Genomic DNA, 16,849 nt, shown 5'->3' with positions numbered 1-16,849 from the left:
AATAACCATAGAATTAGCCACGCAAGTTTGGTACCAGGCAAGAAGCTGTTTTAATAAATGATAACCGTTACTGCCACCCCAAAGCTATTTCCTGCTGGGAACTTACGGGAACAGGTAAGAGAAGCACTCAAAACTTTTATGTGTGGAGACTGCTTAACTCTGTTCTCCAAGAGCAGTCTGATGGATGGGGCTTTAAGCACCTGATACTCTGTATGGGATAGTTGCTTTTAATCTCCAAAACCCAAGTAACAAAGCAGGGGAGGGCCTACCATGTGCCCCACTCATAAGGAGACTGAGACGGTATGCTAGACACTAATTGGGACTGAGCCAATTAGAGTCCATCACTTTCAAGTCCGTCTCTTAACTTGTTGAAGACTCCAAGCATTAGCCTTTGGGGATGGCTCAGGCCACAGGGCCAGGTGACGGAGGGAGGCCTAAGCTTATCTTCATCCCAGATGTTCAACTGCAAACCACACCACACTGAGGGAACATGTTTGTGTCTTCTGGGGCAGTGACCAGGGACTTCTACACCACATCTTGGATTTCACAAAGGAACCTGACAGGCCACACTTTGGGACCCGCAGAACTGGATCTAAATGTCCTAATTTTTCCCATCACCATCTCACCCCATGTATCAGCAATTCTTTTCATTTGCTTTTGGGAAAGAGGTATGTAGTCCAAATTTCAGGTGACTGGTACATAGACTAAAAGTAATAAAATGTTGCACAGCTGTATCCTTGCGCCACAGAGAGGCCGGGGCTTCCTGAGCAATGGTGTTGATGGGATAGGGCAGGGGGAGACCACATGGAAGCCAGGTGGAGGGCAAGAGAAGCTAGCACATATGCAGGTGTGAGGGGGCAGAGGACTGGCTTGGGGAGTATCTACTCATCCAGTCAGAATAAGGCAATCAATGAGGACTTCTTGAACTTGGGCATACCCAGGCCAAAAGAGGGAAGAGCTGTAGAATTTTCTTGAAATGGGGGCTGGGGAGATGGCTTAATAGAATAAGCGCTTGCCTGGCAAGTGCAAGGGCCTGAGTTTAATCCCTGGTTCCACAAAATGCAGACTGCCCTTCCCTACCACCTGTAGCTCTTTCCAGGTTTTCCTATTTGTTAGAAATGTAGAGAACAGCTGGCCCAGGAAAAAGGGCTCTGCAACACCTGGCAGCACTGTTTTCTAATAAGGTATAAAGCTTTCAGAAAGTGCAATCCTAGCTATTTGGGGGCCGACACAGGAAGACTGCACTTTTGAGGCCAGCCTGGGTAACTTGGCAAGGGCTTGTCTCATAATTCTAAAAAATAGTAAAATTATAAAAGGTTGGGAATGCACCCCCTAGTGCTAAGGATTTTCCTCTCCCTGTCCTATCTTCAGTTCTGGTCTGCAGCTGGTGCACGAGGCCCTGCCGGGCTAGGACGTCAGGAATGTGAACACGCACACACAAGAAAACAGCACTCTTGCATATATTTAACAATATATATTTATAGATATTTTTCTATATCAGTACATTCAGTTTTTAACTTGTTTTTTCTTCACAAACAGAAGAACTCTTACAATAGTAGACTTTCTAAAATAAATACTATTAAAATAGAGCTTCAAAATAAATATTCTATACAAAGGAAACCTGTGGTAACGCCTGTGGTAGGGTGAGCAGGGGCGGTGGTGAGGAGGGGGAGTGAAACGGGAATGGAGGAGCTGGGGACAGCTTTACTTTTTGTAACACGAAACCCATCTGTGGGACAGCGAGAGGAGAAAGCAAGATAGACACAGCACAGTCACCAGAGCAGAAATGGCAGCAGAAGACCCAACATCCAGTCGTGGTAAGCACAAGGGCACGAGGTGGCTTACCAGAGGCATGAGCCTGAGGCTGGCGTAGCCTGTGGAGGCCTCAAAGTGTGAAGTATGAGGCTGCACTGCCCACACCTGCCAGACACTTCCTGGTGCAGCGTCGGAGAGCAGGACACTGAGGTGACTGTCACCTTGGTTCTGGCAGACACGATGCTCTGGAGTGCAACCTTGGGCAACTCCCTGCCTAGCTGCTCCTCCACCCCCATGTACAACACAGATCAATGTGACTCCACATGTTTGGAGAACCCTGCATCACATGGGTCCTCTGTCAGCTGGGAAGAGCCTGTGCCACCAGATGGGGTAATAACCGCTCCTCCAGGTGGCTGCTGAGGACTCTAAGAGGTGTCTAGCATTTGCCTGGTCTTGAGCCCACCCTCAGGGAGGGGAAGCAAGCAGCTTCCCCTACTGGCAGGGGTCCTGGACCCTAGTAGCAGGGACAAGCGCTGCATGCCCTGGCGCGAGACAAGTGAGGACCCGCTCCTACTGCCTGGCACTGCCCAAGGTGAGGGTGCAGCCAGCCAAGGAGGCTACTAGTGACAGGAAAACACCGCACCAGAAGCAGCTACAGAAAGATGTCACGTTTCTAAGTGCTTGGTCCCTGTGGCTGCTGGCAGGCCTTTGAAGGGTGGTAAGGCCATAGGCAAGCCATGTTTATTTTCCTTCTTTTTCTGCCAAGGAACCGGCACAAACTGCGGAGGACTGCAGCACAGCAGAGCTGGGAGAATCAAGGAGACTTCCCCACATTTCCCCTTTGCCGCCAAGCACGTGGGCACCAAGGCAGATGAGGTCCTGGAGAGTCCTGCAGACATCCCTCCAGCAGGTGAGATGTGAGCCGAAAGAGGGAGGGGAAAAAGAGGAAAAGCAAACCAAAACCCACAAAAAAATCTGTTTACAACTATGTACACAAAAAGGGTTCAGAAGGCCATTTGCCAGGAAACAGGGTCTATGTTGGTTGAGGGTCAGGGTGTGTGTTCGTGTGTGTGCGCGCATGTACATGTGTGTATACACAGCTTATGCAAATCAAATCTCCACAGAATGGGTGTGTAGACCAGGATCACCAAAGTGCAACTTGCAACTGGCTCCAATTTCCTGTGGAGATGATTTGAGGGGGGGGGCCTTGGGAAGAGTCCCCAAGATTTTGAAGAAAGAGTGCACATGTGCGCTATCATTTTGGGGACCACCTCTGCACACCTCTTCCGAGGAAAACATCTCCAGCCCCTCGGTACACTTCTGATACATTCAATTAGCGTAAGTGGTTGGCTGAACGTGTTCACTTTCTACCATCCCCTCCCAAATTGTGCAAGAACATCCATCCATCCGTCACAACTGTGGCAAGGGTAGCTATATGCATTAGCCAGAGAGCAAGAAAATGCAGCATCTTATACTTGCCTTTTACAAGCCAGCAAATGTTACATAAATAAAGCAAAAAATAAGACCCTCCCTTCTCCCAATCAATAAATACTTATGGTTACAATTAACTTATGCTAAATCAGAAGATGTTACTACTAGTTTCCGGGGGAGGGCCTTGGAAGCATTAGGTCCACATGCCACTCACAGTTACCTGCCTCCTCGCCGGAGGCAGCTGTTTCCGCAGAACAAGCTGGAAATGCTTCAGACGCTCTGCCTAATGCGCTTCCAATGTCACCCGGGGCCTTTCTTCCAACCCAGGCTACTTCCTCTCCTGGAGGGAGGATGGGGCAAAATACCACACAAAGCAAAGATCCCCCCCACAACAGCTGGGGCAGGGGCAGGGAGGACCAGACACATGACAGCTTTTGCATGCAACAAGTACCTACCCACTGGACGTGCTGCACTTTCTGAGTCCTTTAGCACCTTGAGAGAAAGAGTTGCTACGTCTTTGGGGGCTTTTTGGGAGAGGGGTGTGCTGTGCACCAAGGCAGGGCTCCGTCCCAGTGGCCCCTGGAGAACCTTCCCCACCCTCTCTGGGCTCTTCTGACTCCCCAGCGGGGGCTTTCTAACACTAAAATAGACTCTTCTCACCACCTATTTACACGAAGATACAGATGCATCGCATCGCTATACACAAAAGGCTATGACAGCAAGCAGCAGAATCAGAAGAGAGGAAACCCAACCCTAGCGCAGCTCAACTGTCACTCTGCCAATGGGAGGCGCTGCCTCTTCTTCGCTGATAAAATCCTCTTCTTGGGGGCAGGGGAATTGTGTTCCTTGAGGTTGCTCGCCCCCCAGATTTTGAAATCAGCCCTTCCTGGGGGTGGCCCAAAAGGAAGCAAGTTGTTTTACTATTGTTCTTTAAAACACTGTTAGCATCTGGTTTAGTTATTCTATAAAAACATCACGACTGGATCAAGAGACTACAGCCTCAGACTCATTGGCAAAATGATTTTTTGGTCTCGCATGTGCCGCCCAGGCCTTCTCTACCCATTAAGTTTCTGGAAAAGATGTGAGTAGAGAGAAAACACAGGACACAGCAGGCAAGCGAGTCTGTGACTCGTAAGAACTGGGCCAGAGGAGAGTGTAGGATGGGTGGAATGTCCCCAGAGTTACTGACTAGGATGGGAGAGAGGAATGCTCTGAAACCATCTCGTGGCTCCTGGGAGGCTTCGGCTCCTTGGCTGTCCTCTGTTCTGAGCACTCCCAAGTGCGTCCAGTCAGGATAGCTAGTGTGCTCCACCTTCCCCGAGAGGCTGGGGCCAACTGGTGCACAGAAGGAGAAGGGAGCACACGTCAGGACCTCCGAGGGTCTTCTCCAAGGGACCCTGGCACTCAGTTAACAATTCCTCCCAGGCAGCCAGCTCCCAAGAGAGCCAGAGACAATGGCCAAGTGGGAGGGAGAGAGAGCAGAAGGAGGGACCAGGAAGGGCATCGTGCAGCTGCAGCTTCCGGATGTGTCCACATCTGTGTTGTCTTCTGAAAAATCCCCCCTAACTGCACCCTGGACATCTGCTTGACAAAAGTTCCAGAACTCTAAATACCTCCCCCAAAGTGCTTCTTCCTCCTGTTGGGTACGAGAGGTCAGGTGGCGGTAGTCTCTGTTTCGTCCCAAGCTAGGGGCAGGGAGATGACAAATGAACAAGGTCAGCCTTGGGAGACTGGCAGGAGGGACCCTCATTTCCAGGGGCACCGCTTGTAGTTCAACCCAGTGTCAGAAAGGCTTGTCAGGTCTGCTGGCCTTGGCGTCTCCACTGGGTGCCTTGCAGATGACACTGTTCGTGTGCTTGCAGCGGCAACCAGGACGGCGCAGGCGGTCATAGCCACGCTGGGCCAGCTTCACGCAGCCAGTGGCAGGCAGGTAGCAGAGCAGGCAGGGCAGCACCATGGAGAGGGCACCCATGAAGGACCAGCGGGCGCAGCAGTTGGACCGGGAACAGGAGCACGGGTGGTCAGCGCAAGAACCCTCGTCATCCTCATTGGTGCAGTGATAGAAGACGCCCTGCACCAGGCACATGCATGTGCCATAGTTGACCAGGGTCTGGGCTGAGCACAGGCACTCCTGGTTGCAGACCCAGCAGGAAGGCAACGTCCGAGGGGATGCACACTCCTTGCATTTGCATTTCCCACACGCCTCACACAGCAAGAAATGCTTGTCCAGCTCCGGGGGCGCCGCTGGGCCCTTGAGGTCCAGCGGCTTACAGTGGACCAGTTTCGGCTGGAGGCGCACAGCCCTGGGTGAGGCCTGCTCAGCCACAGGTGGTGGGGCCATGTGGTCTAGCAGCCGCTGGTCAGAGGAGGTACTACTGCTGCTGCTCACGGAGCTGGGGCGCCCACTGAAGGAAATCCAGTGGTGGGTGACATCCTGGTCACAGCGGCCGGGTGTCAGGGCCAGCTCAGGAGCCCCACCCCGGGTCCGCTTAGGGCCAGTGGGGGGAGCCAGGCTGGGGTTGTCAATGTAGTCATTCTCCACATGGCTGGTCTTCATCTGGTCGATGGGCAGGATGGTAAGTGGATGCTGGAGGCGACTGTGGGGCATCCGGCTGTCAAGAAGGGGCTGCACCATGACTGCGCCAGGAGCCAAAGGGGTGCTCTGTGCAATCGGGGGCTCCATGGGGCTGGAGGTCCTGGACTGCTCCAAGTAACAGGCTTCTAGGGGCCCTGGAGGAAGACGGGGAAAAGGAAGAAAGAATGGATTGCAGGCATCAGTACGCAGCCTGTTAACATCCACCTGCCCAACTTCCCTCAGCAGGGCCTTGGAAGCACCAAGAAAACGGGATCAAATTTCTTCAGCAAACTTTCTAGCAGTTTCCAAGGCTAAAATGATTAATGATGATAATGACAACAATAATAGTGGTAGAAATAACACTTAGTGGGCTGTAGGATATAGTTCAGTGGTAGCCTAGCATGCATGAGGTCTTGGGTTCAATTCAGTATACCACAAAAAAGGAGAAATGACAAGACACTTTTCAAAGTACCTTATATAGTCACTGATCTTCACAATAACCCTAAAAAGTTAGCTACTGTTACTGAGTCTTTAGGGCCAGAGCTCAAACCAGTCAGTCTCTAAATTTATTCTGTCACTATGAAACATGCTCCATATTTAAGTTATACAGCTCAGAACACAGGACTTGCAATCAGATGAGTGGCCTACGAGTGTTGCTATGAAAAAAAAAAAAACAAGAGTTCTTCAATTCCTGTGCCGTAGGACATAGTTCTGCTTTAACTAATTTATTTCTGGGGTTTGAGTTTTTTGCAACAGGGTCTTCATAGTGTGGGCGGGCCCTGAACTTGTGGCGATATTCCTGCCTCAGCCTTCTGAGTGCTTGGATTACTGGCACATGCCACCTTACAAGGCAGGTCTTAGTTTTGTGATCTTTAAAATACGTTCTTACAAGAATTTTATGAGCAAATTGTGTAGAGCAAGTACTCAACAATCCACCACTACCCCAGGACATAAGTTCATACTTTCTGAGCGCTCACAACCACCACGCACCGGACCCTGAGGGCTGTGTGGCGAACACAACAGCCCCAGTGTGCTCCTCCTGTGGAGTTTATCAGCTGGATAAAGGAAAGCCTTTACTTTAGATATTCACAAGACAAGGAAGGGCTGTATCTGGCCGTTATCCAGGATATTAACTTATCGCTACCACTTCGAAGTGCAGCAACCTCCTCTGGCTAATAACTCCTGAGGAGGTGAGCTCCTGACACCCTGGATGGGAAACCCTCTCAAGGGGCGCTCACATCACCCATTTCTCCAAGTGCTGAGCTGAACATTCAGCCTAAATGCTATTTACTAGAATAGCTAAGCCAACCCTGGATCAGTTTCTAATTTCACTGAGAGAGTGCAATTTTAAGTTGGCATCCGGCCAGAGATTCAACTGCAGGGCCTGACACGGAACCCCAGGAAGTCACTTAAATCAAAGAGCGGAAACGGGTTGGTTCAAATTTAGAAAGTGCACATTGTTTTCTATTAGAAGTGCCATTTCCTTGCCTGCTGACCTTTACATTTGGAATTCGGATGGAGATCAATTTAAAGAAGTAGCAGTGAAGGCCAGGGCCTCTGCTCAAGGGGACACAGTTTAGGATCCAAATCCAAGACAATGATTAGATGGACCACAGAGCTCCAGGGGGCTGGGGGAAGGAGGGTGCAGAAGAGCAAGAGCAAGGTGACAGTCCTCAAGGGGAAAAGAAACAAAACAACCCATACTAGATTAGTGTTACCAAAGCTGTTTCCCTAAAACTCCCTTTCAAGATGCTAATGACATTGTAATTAGGAAAGCTGACCTTGTCCCAGTGGTGCTGCCTGAGAAGGGGAGAGGCTAGGTGTCCCATTTGGTTTATCCCACAGGTCTCTGGAGTCTTTAGTCCATCTCTATACCTCACTCACAGAGAACTGACACCTGAGGCCCTGGCATTCATTCATACTCAGACTATAAGGAGAGGGGCAAGGCAAGAGGTCACTCAAAATAACTCTGTATTATACTCCCCTTGCTTGGAGACAACAGTTTGATCAGAAATAGTCGACACCATCCTGGAAGGGCTTCCTTGGATACCTCTAGTCCATCTACAGAGCTAGCTCTAGGCAAAAAGTTCATGAAGAGGCTGAAAGGGATTATCCACAAGTCTCATCTGTGCATCATCTATACCCAGAAGTGCAAAAAGAGCATGGAGTGTTTTCTGCAAGGCTTGGTGCTCAGTCAGCTGATAGTTTCCATCCACATTAGGCACTCACTACTGGCTCTGCTCCCACAGCTCTGCTTGCTTAAAAGATGCCGGCATTTCTTTGAACACACCGTTTTTCCTATCCTGCAGCAAGTCTACCTCATGGTGGTGCCTGCCCCAAAGTTCTCTTCAGCTGAACACAAAGCCTCACCTTCCAGAGAGCGAATTCCTTGGGGTGGAGTTTGCCTTATGTGCTTGGCAAGCCTGCTGGGAAAGGGCACTTGGGGACCAAAGTAGCTTCCTGTGGTCAGGGCTGGACAGAGGGAATGCAAGGATCTATGGAGAGCAGTTCTTCCAAGGAATGCTAAGTCAGTCTGTCCATTTAGTCTTAGTAAGGTTCCAAGTGTTTGCTGCTAGAAAAAATGAGTTTGAGGTCAACAGATCAGGGTTAGGAGTATCTTATTCCCAGCCCTGGGGAGTTTGGTTAGAGAAAAAGGTGAGACTTGGCCTAAGAATAGACAATGCCATGGATAAGGCTTTCTGCTAGTAGCCACGATGTGCTGCAGCCAGAACCCCAACCTCATGTCAAAGACAATACAACGTCCTTACTCTAGAAGCCCAGGTTATGAATATCACAGGTCCTGCAGATAAATTGTCAGCGGCAGTTTCAAGGTTAGAATGTTCCAGGTAGCAGGAGATTTGTCTCAAGACCAAGACTGGGATGGGCCGGCTACCAGGAAAAGTTAAGAGGTACTTACTTCCCATATCCCAAGCAGATGACCTCTGCTTTCCCAATTCAATTATTGGGACTCTTGAATAATGGCTGTACTTCCTGTGGATGAAGTAAAAGGCACAAGCAATATACAGGGATTTTTCTTCTTTACCAGGCCCTGGCTTCTCTGGGCAGATGCTCCAATTCATACAAGAATTCTACCTGGAAGCCAGTGGAAGCAGCCATTGCAGACAGCGAGAACACTGGGATAAGCAGGCTCCCACTACTCTCCAGAGGCAGATGCCAACATCTGGGCCTGCAGACGAGGCCAGACATCAGGGTGGGAACGTGGCCCACAATGACTCAGCTCTCCAGGGGCAGCAGCATCTGCTATCTCCAGCAGGCCCATTCTAACCTTAAACACTTTTTTTTGGTACCGGGAATCGAACTCAGTATGTCACACTTGTCAGGCAGGTACTGTGCCACTGAGCTATATCTCCGGCTGGCCCATTCTAAAATGTACCTTCCTTATCACAATGCTGATACAAGTTCTCTTCCTAGCACAAATTCTCTTCCAGCCACCAGCTCAGCAAAACCTCACTGCTGGCTCAGAGTCCTGCTGCCCGCACTGGCTTGCGGACTTACTTCTAAGGCCTCGCCTGCCTCCTAGCAGGACCCACCACAGGAGGGACCTCTAAGAGCCCCAGCTGAATTAATTTGGCTGACAAAGAAAAACAACTTCCTGAGCTGCCAGTCTGATAACTCCTCAGGACAGCTCCAGTATGTTTCAAAAACACAAAGCCCCAGCACAACTCTGCTGGTTTAAATCAATTCCCGTTCACCAGGACCTAAGCATTGCTGGCTCCTTGTTCGTAAGTGCAATTTAATACCTATACCTCTGCTTCTCCTCTAAGGAAGGAAGAGATTTTTAATATAAAGAAGAGGTTTTGGGGGCCAGGGAGATGGCTCAGTAGAATAAGCACTTGCCTGGCAAGCACAAGAGCCTATGTTCAATCCCCGGTACTGCCAAAAAAAAAAAAAAAGGAAGCAACTTTGCCTAATGCAGGTCATTTAGAAGACACTGATGGTCAATTTGGAAGACTCTGGACAGAAAAACAAAGCCAACCCCACACCCGCCAAAGAAGACCCTCTGTCTTAGGCCAATATCACATGGAGTAGCATAAGGCAGGAGCATTTTTACTTCCACTCATCTTCTAATAAAAAATAGTAATTATAGAAACAGCAAATATTTGTGAAACATTTTTCAGCACTGGGTTTTATACCTGAGCCCTCAATGATTTATTTTGTCATTGGAAAGGGCAGTATTTTGGAGTTAGAAACAGGTGTGGTAGGCCAGGTCTATAATGTAAGCACCCCAGGGAGACTGAGGCATGAGGATTACAAGTTTTGAGTCCAGCCTGAGTAACTTAAAGTAAGATAATAATACATAAACGAGGGCCAGGGAGATAGCTCAGTGGAATAAGTGCTTGCCTTGCAAGTGCAAGGTCCTGAAGTTCAATCCCTGGTACCACCAAAACAAACAAAAAAATTAAACAAACTTACTTTCTTTAAAAAAAAAAAAGGTGGTACTGCAGCTCTGCACAAAGCCCTGGGTACAACACTTGGTACCATAAAATAAAAAGCACAAAACATCAGTTATAGGGAGTGATCAGGGAAGATTTGAATCCAGAGAGCAAAGGCAATAAATAACCTTAGCTGCAGCCCAGCTTACAGAACCTCAGCGCGACACCGGGGTATGTATGCAGGTACTGGCAGTCTCGGACACCCCTGTAGCCTTCAGGGAATCTCCTTGGGGTCGGGGAGATGGCTCAGGAGAATAAGCGTTTTTTCTGACCTCCCCCCCAAAAAAAATTATTTCATGGAACCTCCTAGGTCGTCATCATGGGACCCTCAGCAGCAGGGAAATGAAGCCAGCTTTTATCAGCATGGAGTGGAGGTGAGGGGATTGTTGTCATTTAAGGAAGGCTCAAGTTATTTTCACTCTCAGGTTTCTCTGGCATCGTTCTGTCACTTTGCTCCCCTTTACTGCTTTCATTTTTAGCTGTCCCAAAGTGGAAAGGGTGTCCACTTATACAGTTTCACTACAGAGCAGTCCTTAAAAGGAAACCCTGGGGCAGGGGAAATGGTTCAGTGGAATAAGTGCTTCCCTAGCAAGCACAAGGGCCTGAGTTCAATCCACAGTTCTGCAAAAAAAAAAAAAGAAAGAAAGAAAGAAAGAAAACCTTGGGGTAACAGGGAATCTCATCTCTGGCTCACTGAACTTTCCTGAAGGGCACTCTTAGAGCTTCTGGGAAGAGGACTAGGAGAAGCAAGGTACAATGAAACAAGAAAAGGTCCTACAACACTGAATCAGCAGAACGCTGGAAACCCCAGGGCACATAGTCCTGTGTTTGCTGGTTGGCAGGTCCAGGAGCTGGTGAGGAGGGGCTGAGCTCAGGCCTGTAACCAGCTGAACACAGGCTAGCAGAGAAGAAGCAAGGCACTTACTAAAGTCTACACAAATAAATGGGCCAGCCACCGACTCTGGCCCAACTACAGCTGTCCCCTTGACTTACCCCTGGGAGGGGAGTTGGGAAATACTGGGAAAACCTAACAGCTGTACTCTGAGAAGTACAGGTCAACTACCGACTATTGGGCTTGAGGCTCTGAATGAATGGCTAAGCGTTGCTGCACTGCCCTGTTCAGTCTCAGCAGGATCTTTCAAGGGAAGGTTATTTAACACTTTTAACAACATAGAATAAAGATCTCTAGGCTGCCAGAGAGCCTGCCCACCTCTCTTGATGACCACTGCTCCACTCTGTGACATGGAGTCCCAGGTTAATCAATTTAGAGCCAAGTGATGACTTACTGCTCTAAGACTTGTAAGGTGGGGAGAGGGGTGGGGGAAAGGGAGGAAGCCCTGGACTTGCCCCTGCCTATACCCTAAGGTCGCTGCAGAGAATGGCCCCTTGGGGAAATAAAGCTATCAGGCAGATTAGTCTGGGAATTCCTCCTCCTCCTCCTCCTTCTTCTCCCCTCCACCCCACCTGCCTCCCAGCCCAGCTCCAAGGAACTCAGCGCTGGTGATAATCTGTTAGGGATCACAAAACAAAACAGTTGTTTTTCATCACTTTGTCCATCACCAGTTATCAGCTTCCAGCCCTGTTCCTTTCACTCCCTTTCCACATTCAAATCGGTTTAGCTCCTACGCTGGCCCGGGGCCTATCCTGGGAGTCTCTCTGTACATTTTGGTTTCGAACTATTTTAGCCAGCTTCAAGTTGCTGCTTCACTGTAATACTACCCCCTTAATTACAGTCTGCTTAGATCCCCCTGAAGAGGAATCAGAAGCCGAGCACCAGCTGCGCATGTGGCACAGGCCTGTAATCCCAGCACTCTGGGGTTGAGGCAAGAGGACCGCCCGTGCATTTGAGGCCAGCCTGGGCTAGATAGTGAGTTCAAGGCTGGCCTGACCTTATCTCCAAAAAACAGAACCCTAGCATCAGAAGGAAGGGAGGCAGTACCAGTCTCCCCGGTACCATTTGGGAAGTACTGGACCAAGTCAAGGATCAATCAGGGTGGGCCTAGGGCTGGGTTTCTTCCCAGGGACATCAAGATAGTCTTATTTGTCTCCCTACCAGCCACTGAAAAATGAACTGACAATAATAGATTTTAGTGTACTCCTGGGAAAGGGCAGGAAATGACTTCCTCTTCTCCTAGCCAGAAAGAGACAGGCTGCCCGACAAGGGAAACCACTCTTCTGCAAGTGGCCACCTGCCCCGAAGGGCCCCTTCCCTCGAGGCCCAGCACATCTGTGCTCCCTCCCCAGTGCCCTTGCTTCCTCCACTGGCGAGCCTGTCCTTGGAAAGAACAATCGTGATCACAGCTGAATGGTGGAGCCCCTTAAGCCCAGCCACATGTCCCGGATACATTCTCCAGCCTTGTCAGCTGTCCGGATCTGCAGGGTGGCCCCAGATCCAAGCGCCAAGAATACTCCGCCTCTTACATCATACTACACCCCATACCTCCTGTGCCTTTGCTTAGAGATGCTTTTAAACCTAGGCCCTCCTCTTAGGAATTCTTAGAAATCTGGGAAGAACAGTCAGATAGGCCTCAGTCCTCACCACTCACTAGCAGGTCCTGGGCCCCTAGCTTCTTGGAAGGAGTTCGGAAGTTCACATTCTCTACTTAAGACCTGCACTTAACAGGTTTTTTGTGGCCACTGTTTTACTGCACCCTGGCCCCTAGCTTGATCTGAAAGCACTAATACAGCCTTTGATATGTTCTCACTTTCTTGCTCTGCCTCTGGGGAAGAGCAAAATATATCCCCAAGAGTCACCTCTTTCTGGAGATGGCCACGTGATGGACCCTCTACCACTCTTAATATTCCTCTTCCTTAAAAAAAAAAAAAAAGGAAAAAAAAAAAACCTATGCTACTGCCTACATCTCAAATTTTCCATTTTATTCTCAAATTCAGCACAGCGGGAATCCTCCCTCAGTTTGTGAGAACTTCCCCTTTACTAGGTGCTGGTGAGTCGGCATTCAGTACACAAAACTTCTCTGAAAAAAGGAGGGCTACACTGAGCTTGGAAGTGCTTGCCTTGCAAATCCTGTATCTGGAAGGCTGAAGCAGGAGGGCCACAACGGGTTGAGGCAAGCCCCAGCCCAGTATGTACTGAATTCAAGACCATCCTCAACTACATAGTGAGCCATGTCTTATTTGAAGAGGGGGGGGGGGGGGTCTTTCTAGGCCAGGTGGCCCAATTTGAGAAAAATGTTTGTGTGGAAGGGGCAAAACTAGGGACTGAAGATACTACACTAAGGTACCTTTCACATCAGGGATAAGTCCCTAGTGTGATTCAAGTTATTAATTAAATCCCAGGACTTTTTTTTGGGGGGGGGTCATCTTTTTGAGACAGGGTCCCAGTATGCTGATCAGAATGGCCTTCAACTCACTTTGTAGCTCAAGCTGGCCTTGAACTTGCTGAGATTTCATTCTCCTGCCTGGTCAACTGGTAACAGGCCTGTGCCACCTTGCCCCAGATTTTAAGGGTCACTTTAGAAAATGTTAAGTTTTCCCCGTCCTGCTACCTTAATTTTAAAAATCACTGACTTCTGCATTTTGCCTTCATTTGTTATCTCTTAGTAACCTCTGGGCACATTTAATGTCAGGTTTACAAGATTAGGCATAAGGGTTATGAACTGGGCAGAATTTAATTTCCAAAAAGCCACATCTTTCCACCAATTCTAGAAGGATGCAGACAAAAATGACAGAGGGAGTTCTAAATGCCCAGCCTCTGACCTGCTTTAACCTGGAATCTATCCATTCTATGTGTTGTCTCTACCCATCAGAACCAACCAAAGCTCTAAGCGAGGCTGCCATTTCAGAGGATAATTCAGAAAAGACTGTGGGTACTCAGAAAAGGAGTACGGGCTGCAGAGATTACATCCCACAAAAAGGGGATGGTCTTGAGTTCTCGAGTTCAGAAACTAAAAAGGCAGACACCAAGTAGCTGTCTTTACAGTCTTCGCTCATCCTCACTGGAAGATATGCTATTCAACAGCGATTACAGAAATCTGCTACCAGAGTGTCTTCTTTCGCCCTACCCACTTCACTGTAGTCACATAGCTCTACTGGTCAGCAAGTCGGCTGACCACCAGGTTAGGATTCACCCTAGGCCAACCAGCACAGGACCCTCCCAAGGGATGGCAAATAGCAGAAATGCGACTTCACAGTGAATATCTATATAACTTCTTCTTACCCTTCAGAGGGAGGGAAACAGAGAGGGATATGGGAGGAGAAAGGAGATAGAGCCCAGCTATATAGCACTTCCTTTCCTAAACCGCCCCACACTTGCACTACATGGGAAAAAATGTTTATGCTCCGTTTGTGTGAAGATCTGGAGGACTCTAAACATTGTGAAATCCACCAGTGCAATATTGGGTACGGCCTCGGGCCAGATGGAGCTTATTAAGAGATTGATAAATCCCTGTTTCCCAACTGCTCTGGGCCTTTTACCTTCCAGCTTTGTATCCCTGTGAGGGATACAAAGGCTTGTCAGGAAGGTTAAAACCTTGGTCAGCTAAGCAGACAGCAAACTGTGCCAGCTCCTGCCCATCGACATGTTCTCTGGCCTTCAATGTGTTTGGGTTCTCCCCAAAGTGGAGAGAATCACGCCATCAATTCGAAGATAGGAAAGTGGGGCTGGTCACTTGGTCTGGGTACCCCACTGATCCTACATCTTTCCTTCTAGCATAAACCATGGGGGCGGGGGCTGCCCTGGAGTCTGGCTGCGCCACAAGGAGGCCTCCTGCCCTTAGCCAGACTGCCAATATGGATGCCTATCCAGCAACTGGTGAGGCAGCCAGCAGCTCTACGCTCTCTTCACCATCCTCTCCAGCCCATTTCGGTTCTCCCTCCATCCCTCAGCCCTTCAAGCCATGTAACCATTTTTCGCTTCTCTAGCCTCCTCTGCCCACAACCCCCAGCCCCCAATCAAAGAAAATTGAGAAACCGTCTTCTTGCACAAGAGCAGCTACTGTCTAAACGCTTTTTGATCGCCTGCATGGAGGGGGAACTGGGCACAGCCCTGGCCCCAGCGATGCAGCCAAGCTCCGGTTGCCCTAGCTGGCCAAATCCGCCCTTCACCCCCCTCACTGCTCCTGTGGTCTTGGCGATTCAGAATTTTTCAGAACGTACCGTCTCTATCTTTCTCTCTTGTAGGTGATGTCAAGCCTGGTACCACCAGGAAGGAAAGCAGGAAAAGTCGGAGTCTTATCTCTTACGCATGCAACCTCTTCCTCCAGCTCCCACACGCCCGGCGTTATGTAAACGCACCTTCAGCCCCCACCACAGTCCTAGCGACGCCCGGGGGCTCTGGGGCTGACACAACCCAAGGATAGGGCGACTCGGGGTAGCTGAGAGCTTCGGACCCTGCACAGCCAGGGAAGGAAAAGGCAACTGCATAAAATGCGGCAGCCGAGCAAAGGTCAGACGGCCTGTAACCGCCTCGCCAAGGAGCGGGTGCAGAAATGCCCAGTCCAGGGCCGGCCCAGTGCTGACCATCGAGGGGGAGGCAGAAGGGGCGGAAAGCCAGCCAGTCCGTCCCGGCTCCGAAGGGGAAAGAAAAATCTACGTCGAGCATAGGCCGCTGCGGCGGGCCGGGAAGACCCACGGCGGAGCTGGCACCATGGGCACGCAGCCCGGCGGTGGGAGAGCTACCTTAAGCGAGGGCACCCCCAGACCCACAAGGCGGCTTCCGACCAAGCCCAGAGCCAACCGTTCCGGCGTCCGAGGCGAGGGGCGGCAGGAGGAAAGAGGCCAGGCCAGAGGCAAACTCCGAAGACACGCACGGGGCTTCCCGAGTCTCAGAGGGCGGGGAAGTCAGGCTTGGCAATACCCAGGGGTCGGAAACAGTGGTGCCAGGTTGTGAACAACCCCAGCGCCGCGCCGGCCGGGCCGAGGGCGTCAGGGAGCTGGGGCGCACCTCAGCGACTAAGGGAGGCGCAGGCAGAGGAGAGGCACGCTGAGACGCGGTTAGAAATAGCGCACCATTTGCCCCAGCCCGAGGGGGAATAGCGTCGCGGCTGAGTGGCCAGTTTCGGATCTCCAAACCGGCCATGGACTTACTTTGAGGAGCTGCAGAGTCACAAGCATTGCTCCAAGTCTGTGTAAATCCCTGAAGCCTAGCGGTTCAACCGCCGATGTACTCGCAGACGCCAGCCGGAGAAACCCGCAAGGCTCCCAGCGTCCCGCAGAGCTAGCTCCGCGCTGTCAGCTCCGCTCGCTGCCTCGGCGGCGGTGTTGCAACCACTGCCTGGGAAAATGGCTTTTTTATGAATGGGAGGGAAGGGAGATCCAGTGCGCACGCGCGCCGTCCGCGATTCTATGAATGGGTGGGCACAAGAGACCCTGTGTGCGCATGCGCTGCGCTCCTTTTTTTATGAATGGGGGGCCGGAAAAGAACTTAACCCGTGATTGCTGGGGCTGGCTCTGGCTCCTTAAGGGCCGTCGTTCTTTTACAAAGAGGGGTGGAGGTTGTTGTTGCTTTTTTTTTTTTTTTCTGAATGAATGGAGGGCGGCGGCGACTGCTGCAGCTGGCTCAGCTGCGCGGGCTGTACCCCTCCCAGCCTTCGAGAGGAGGTAAAGGCTACCTTCCCACCGCTGCGGGCCTGGGCAGGAACCGTCAATGTCGTTGGGGGGCGCGGGGCTCTGTGGC

General features: G+C 50.5%; 1 protein-coding gene across 3 annotated transcripts; it reads right to left on the bottom strand.

Moving 5' to 3' along the window:
- Positions 1 to 1,471: 1,471 nt before the first annotated feature.
- On the bottom strand, positions 1,472 to 16,457 carry Spry4 (sprouty RTK signaling antagonist 4). Of its 3 annotated transcripts, XM_023704040.1 has the most exons (3): positions 16,261 to 16,444; positions 8,132 to 8,333; positions 1,472 to 5,916 (listed from the first exon to the last, which is right to left on the bottom strand). In XM_023704040.1, the coding sequence occupies exons 1-3, from the start codon at positions 16,285 to 16,287 to the stop codon at positions 4,970 to 4,972; spliced, it is 1,176 nt and encodes a 391-aa protein (XP_023559808.1). In that variant the 5' UTR covers positions 16,288 to 16,444; the 3' UTR covers positions 1,472 to 4,969. The 3 variants fall into 3 exon arrangements, with proteins under 3 accessions (XP_023559808.1, XP_004643903.1, XP_023559809.1); XM_004643846.2 differs by lacking the exon at positions 8,132 to 8,333 and having other exon boundaries at positions 16,261 to 16,457; XM_023704041.1 differs by lacking the exons at positions 8,132 to 8,333; positions 16,261 to 16,444 and adding an exon at positions 15,331 to 15,593.
- Between the last annotated feature and the right edge of the window lie 392 nt (positions 16,458 to 16,849).

Source organism: Octodon degus, unplaced genomic scaffold (genome assembly GCF_000260255.1).
Source record: "Octodon degus isolate 3935 unplaced genomic scaffold, OctDeg1.0 scaffold00185, whole genome shotgun sequence".
NCBI lineage: Eukaryota > Metazoa > Chordata > Mammalia > Rodentia > Octodontidae > Octodon > Octodon degus.
The sequence above is the reverse complement of the archived record's forward strand: the minus strand, read 5'-3'. Positions and strand labels throughout refer to the sequence as shown.

Bases quoted from the DNA above. Each gene is read 5' to 3' on its own strand.
- Spry4 (XM_023704040.1), bottom strand. From the start codon at position 16,287: ATGCTTGTGACTCTGCAGCTCCTCAAA. The intron at 8,334-16,260 runs GTAAGTCCATGG...CATTTTTTCTAG, and splicing joins TGACTCTGCAGCTCCTCAAA to CAGCAAACACTTGGAACCTT. The intron at 5,917-8,131 runs GTGAGGCTTTGT...GTCTTCCTCCAG, and splicing joins AGGAATTCGCTCTCTGGAAG to GGCCCCTAGAAGCCTGTTAC.